General features: G+C 34.1%; 1 protein-coding gene across 1 annotated transcript in view; it reads left to right on the top strand.

Annotated features, from left to right (window-relative positions):
• Nucleotides 1-4,952, top strand: part of LOC106468210 (deubiquitinating protein VCIP135-like) — a gene marked incomplete at its 3' end in the record, with an annotated part of 24,806 nt that overhangs the window by 17,964 nt on the left and 1,890 nt on the right. The window contains exons 8-13 of the mRNA XM_013928623.2: nt 625-768; nt 1,109-1,242; nt 1,615-1,772; nt 2,075-2,218; nt 3,111-3,260; nt 3,679-3,892. Coding sequence (XP_013784077.1) covers nt 625-768; nt 1,109-1,242; nt 1,615-1,772; nt 2,075-2,218; nt 3,111-3,260; nt 3,679-3,892 — 944 coding nt within the window. The remainder of the gene's footprint in view (nt 1-624; nt 769-1,108; nt 1,243-1,614; nt 1,773-2,074; nt 2,219-3,110; nt 3,261-3,678; nt 3,893-4,952) is intronic.

The raw sequence follows: 4,952 nt of genomic DNA, 5'->3' as shown, positions 1-4,952 counted from the left end.
ACAACAGTAAATCTATTATAACCTTACTAGAGTGAGTATGATTCTTGTTCAATAAGGAATACTCACTCTAGTAAGGTTATAATAGATTCACTGTTGTGATTCTTGTTCAATAAGGACAACAGTAAATTATTATAATCTTACTGTTCTCAGATTTTAGCATGGGATCACTGATTTATTAAAACTATTTTTCTAGCTGAAGAGTAGAAAATGTTTGGTTTTTTATACTAGTTTTTCTCGTTTATTTCAAAATGAATGAGTTAAATGTTTGAAGGCTAGTTTGTCTCTCAGTTCAAAATGAGTGTGTTAACTATTTGCTGCGTAGAATAAATTAATGATATTGGGGTGAAGTTTATCTCATGAGTGGAAAATAGACCAATGACAGGTTTCAAAGTTAAAATGTACTTCTTATTTCAAAATTAAGTAACTATATTTTTTGTAAGACTAGTTTATTTTTCATCAATCGAAGAAGGACAAACTCCTGGTTTCAAACCTTATTTTCCCCTCTCGGTTTGAAACGAAGAAGTTTCTTGTTTGAAAACTGGACTGCTTCTCTCTGATGTAGAAGTACCACTGATACCATTTTGTATCATTATAATGATTTTTGTGTTTATCTCATCATTGCAGGACTCAGATGCGACTGGTTAACGGAGATGGAACAGCTCGATACAGGAATGGTGACAGAACAAAGACTCGCTCCAAATCAACCTTGTGTAACTGTGGATTTAAGCATTACTGGGATGGAAAGGAGTACGATAATATTCCTCTTGAGTAAGTGTTGATGTTAATAAGAAGTGTGCGCTTCCAAAAGGAGTGGGTGGTGATGACTAGCTGCTTTCCCTCTAGTCTTACACTGCTAAATTAGGGACGGCTAGCGCAGATAGCCCTTGTGTAGCTTTGCACGTAATTCAAAACAAACAAACCGAAAGGAATAATTCAGAAATCTTTTAAGTATAGGAGTTTGAAAAGATACTAGTTCTTTTAACGGTTCTTTCTTTTTTCATTTTTTTTTAAGAAATGATATATGGCAATCAACAGAGATGTTTTTCCAGCAGTAACTGTTGTTTTTATACAAAATTAAATATTTTCTGGTGTTCATTATCCTTGACAGATTGCCTGTGGTGTTAGAATGGAATAATAAGGTTGTTCGTGATACGGTGCTGTGGTTTCAGAATGAGAGTGATTTGTCTCTCAACAGCAATGTCTACGATGTGGCTTCTGCTGTCGTCCAGAAACATTTTCCAGGTATAGTTTTTTAGCTTAAACAGGGCACAATAATAATGTAATTTCTTGGAAGTGTTGAAATACCTTTCTAATATCAAGATGCTGTCAATCAAAAATGTCTTACTCTGCTTCAATCATTAGCTCAGAAAGGAAGCTAATGGTGAAGACCTTCCAGAGGATCTAGAGATTAGATAAAGTTAGCCCTAAAGATAAAGATCTGAGAAACAGTCTTAAAAGCGATTTGTTTGTATTTGGATAAAGAATTTGGTGCATTTTACATTTTTTTTTGCTTTGACAAATTTCTAAGGATAACAGAAAAAAAAACAATGATGTTTAATACTGATGTAGATGTAGGAATTTAGTTTTTGCTTATCAAAATTTTTCTTGTACAAGGAGTGTTTGGCAGTGAACGCCTCTTGCAACGGGTGGTGGACCAGATTCTTGAGCAGACTAAAGATCACACTAAAGATCAAGGGAAAGGACCACCTGTAGATGGAGCCACTTGTCACATGACTGAAACGGCTCAGAAGCTAATTATAGGTGGCGCTGGAGTATGTATTGCAAAAACATTTTTTATAAATGTAAAACAAAGGTTACACAAACTAATCTTAGAGAAAAAAAAACGTTATAAAGTTTCAAGGTTTTTAAGACTGCTTCAGTATGGTTACTCCTATGGCTTAAGTCTTTTTCAACTCTTTCATTATTGTAGAGATTGGAAGTGGTTGTTAAGATCTTTCATCTGTCTGATTGTGCATTTTAGGTGTCATGATGTTGAATCTCTAAATCAATGTCTGCTTAAACTTTCACGAAAAAAAGATTTTTGTATCAATTTGTCCTTGTTTTACTTTTAAAGATTTTACACAAAGAGGAGCTTGGCGTGAGCAAAACAGAACGAGGAATCCAGCGACAAATAGCAGAGAAAGTTTCTAAACAACAGCAGAAATTTACTGACAAAGTAAAAGCTAAAAGAGGAGCCTTGAAATCGGATCGGACAGCTGTAAGTCAAGTCACCACCTTGTCTGTCTGTCTTACCTATAGTTACTGTTCTTGTATGCATATAAGATGGGAAAACAATTTTGGACCAGCTTCACTAGTAGTAGTATTTTTACTTCATTTATTCACTTGTAGGCTAGTGTAAATAACAGCACAGTACACAATTGCACCCATTTCAGTAAACTGATTACTCTCTAGCTTCAGAATAATCCTAATGTGTGAATTCTCCTCACGGACCCCTGAACTTACAGTCTGGTTTATTAAACACTGCCCCATGCCTGGTACAACCAATGAGATTATGGTGCAGCGAAAAGTTCTTATCCTGTTGTTGCAGAGTCACGTTCCACAATTTGGGGCTGTGGGTGTGTTATAAGAGTGATGATCAAATCCTAATATTTGATTAAGATTGTGTCCTAAGAGTCGGCAACGGGTGCTGTTAACTAGATTCCATTCTTCTAATGTACTACTTCAAAGTTAAGAACAGCCGTGTGCAGATATCCCTTGTGTAGCTTTTGTACAATTAAAAAGAAACAAACACAAGCTGTGTAATCACCTCTCTTTCCCTTCGTTAATCAGAAGTGCTACTTATAGAAGGACTGTTCAGGGGTATTAACCACAAGCTGTTTAATTGTCATTTTTTTCATTCACTAGATTCTATATTTGCTGTTGTAGATTAATAGCTGAGGAATCACCTTTCTTTCCTTTATCAGAAGCACTGCATGTAGCAGCATTGTTCTAGGATATTAGCAACAAGCCGTGCAGTTGCTTCTCTTCTCCTTAAGTAGTGTAGTAAGTAGCCACAAGCTGTAGCAGCCACAAGCCTATTTTTTTTAATTATTCTAAATTTCATAGGAAGAAGAAGTATTACTGTTTTCATTTGTTTGTTTTCCGTTTAGAGTCCTCCTAGTCGGAGTTCTTCGTCATCTAGCCCTACTGCCTCTCCTACCGAGAGGACTGCAAGAGAAACAAGGTCAGAAACCACATCCCCAAGTGGCTCACCATCAAAAGGAAGTTTTGTGAGAGTGGTCACTTCTGATGGACAACAAGTAAGCAGAAAATTCTCCTAATTTTTGTTGGGAATTCTACAAAAAATATTTCATGGATTTTGTTACAGAAAATGTATCTAGTTATATTAATGTTTTTTGTTTTTTTTTTACGATCGACTTGTTTGAACAGTCACACCATTCACTTTGGTTGTACTAAAAGATAAAGAAATGTTCCTCTGTAATGAGTTTGTAGCCTCAGATACAGATTAATGTATACAGAGTGAGTCTTAGGAATACAATATCGCAGCTTCTTCATCAAGCATACAGTTTACGTATCTTGAAGTCATAATATTATGAAGTATTACTAAATAAAAACCTACATCAGTGTCATAACTCAGTCTAGTGTAATGTCTGTTTTATTATGTGTTTAAAGCGTAAGACATTACTTTGATGGCTGTCACTTTACAAATGTTTCTAGGCACGAATGCAACTCAGACCGGAGGGTATCACTTTTATTCAACTTCAGACCTGGATTCAGGAAAAATTTGGTGTAGAACCTGCTCAGCAGCGGGTAAAGTGGGGTTTCCCACTGAGGGAGTTAAAGCCTTCATGCGAAGAGCAGGAGAACAGTTTAGTACCTCTTGCTCATGGAGACAAAGTCACTGTTGAAGTTCAACCCATTATAATTTCAGGTTTGAATTATTATTATCTGGAAAATAAGAAATTCACTTCTGTCTCAGGTTTAAATTATTATTATCTGATAAATGAGAAACTTACTTCTGTCTCAGGTTTAAATTATTATTATCTGGTAAATAAGAAACTCACTTCTGTCTCAGGTTTAAATTATTATTATCTGGTTGATGAGAAATTTACTTCCGGCTCAGGTTTAAATTATTATCTGATAAATGAGAAACTTACTTCTGTCTCAGGTTTAAATTATTATCTGATAAATGAGAAACTTACTTCTGTCTCAGGTTTAAATTATTATTATCTGGTAAATGAGAAACTTCTGTGTAAGGTTTAAATTATTATCATCTGGTAAATGAGAAACTTACTTCTGTCTCAGGTTTAAATTATTATTATTATCTGGTAAATGAGAAACTTACTTCTGTCTCAGATTTAAATTATTATTATTATCTGGTAAATGAGGAACTTCTGTCTCAGGTTTAAATTATTATTATCTGGTAAATGAGAAACTTCTGTGTAAGGTTTGAATTAATATTATCAGGTAAATGAGAAACTCACTTCTGTCTCAGGTTTAAATTATTATTATCTGATAAATGAGAAACTTCTGTGTAAGGTTTAAATTATTATTATTATCTGGTTAATGAGAAACTCACTTCTGTCTCAGGTTTAAATTATTATTATCTGGTAAATGAGAAACTTACTTCTGTCTCAGGTTTAAATTATTATTATCTGGTAGATGAGAAACTTACTTCTGTGTAAGGTTTAAATTATTATTGTCTGGTTGATGAGAAACTTACTTCCGGCTCAGGTTTAAATTATTATCTGATAGATGAGAAATTCACTTCTGTCTCAGGTTTAAATTATTATTATCTGATAAATGAGAAACTTCTGTGTAAGGTTTGAATTAATATTATCAGGTAAATGAGAAACTCACTTCTGTCTCAGGTTTAAATTATTATTATCTGGTAAATAAGAAACTTCTGTGTCAAGTTTCAGTTTGTAGATGTTATCTGTTACTAGTACAACTGTTTCAGTTTGTAGATGTTATCTGTTACTAGTACAACT

The sequence above is a fragment of the Limulus polyphemus genome, unplaced genomic scaffold (genome assembly GCF_000517525.1).
Source record: "Limulus polyphemus unplaced genomic scaffold, Limulus_polyphemus-2.1.2 Scaffold2917, whole genome shotgun sequence".
NCBI classification, from domain to species: Eukaryota; Metazoa; Arthropoda; class Merostomata; order Xiphosura; family Limulidae; genus Limulus; species Limulus polyphemus.
The sequence above is the reverse complement of the archived record's forward strand: the minus strand, read 5'-3'. Positions and strand labels throughout refer to the sequence as shown.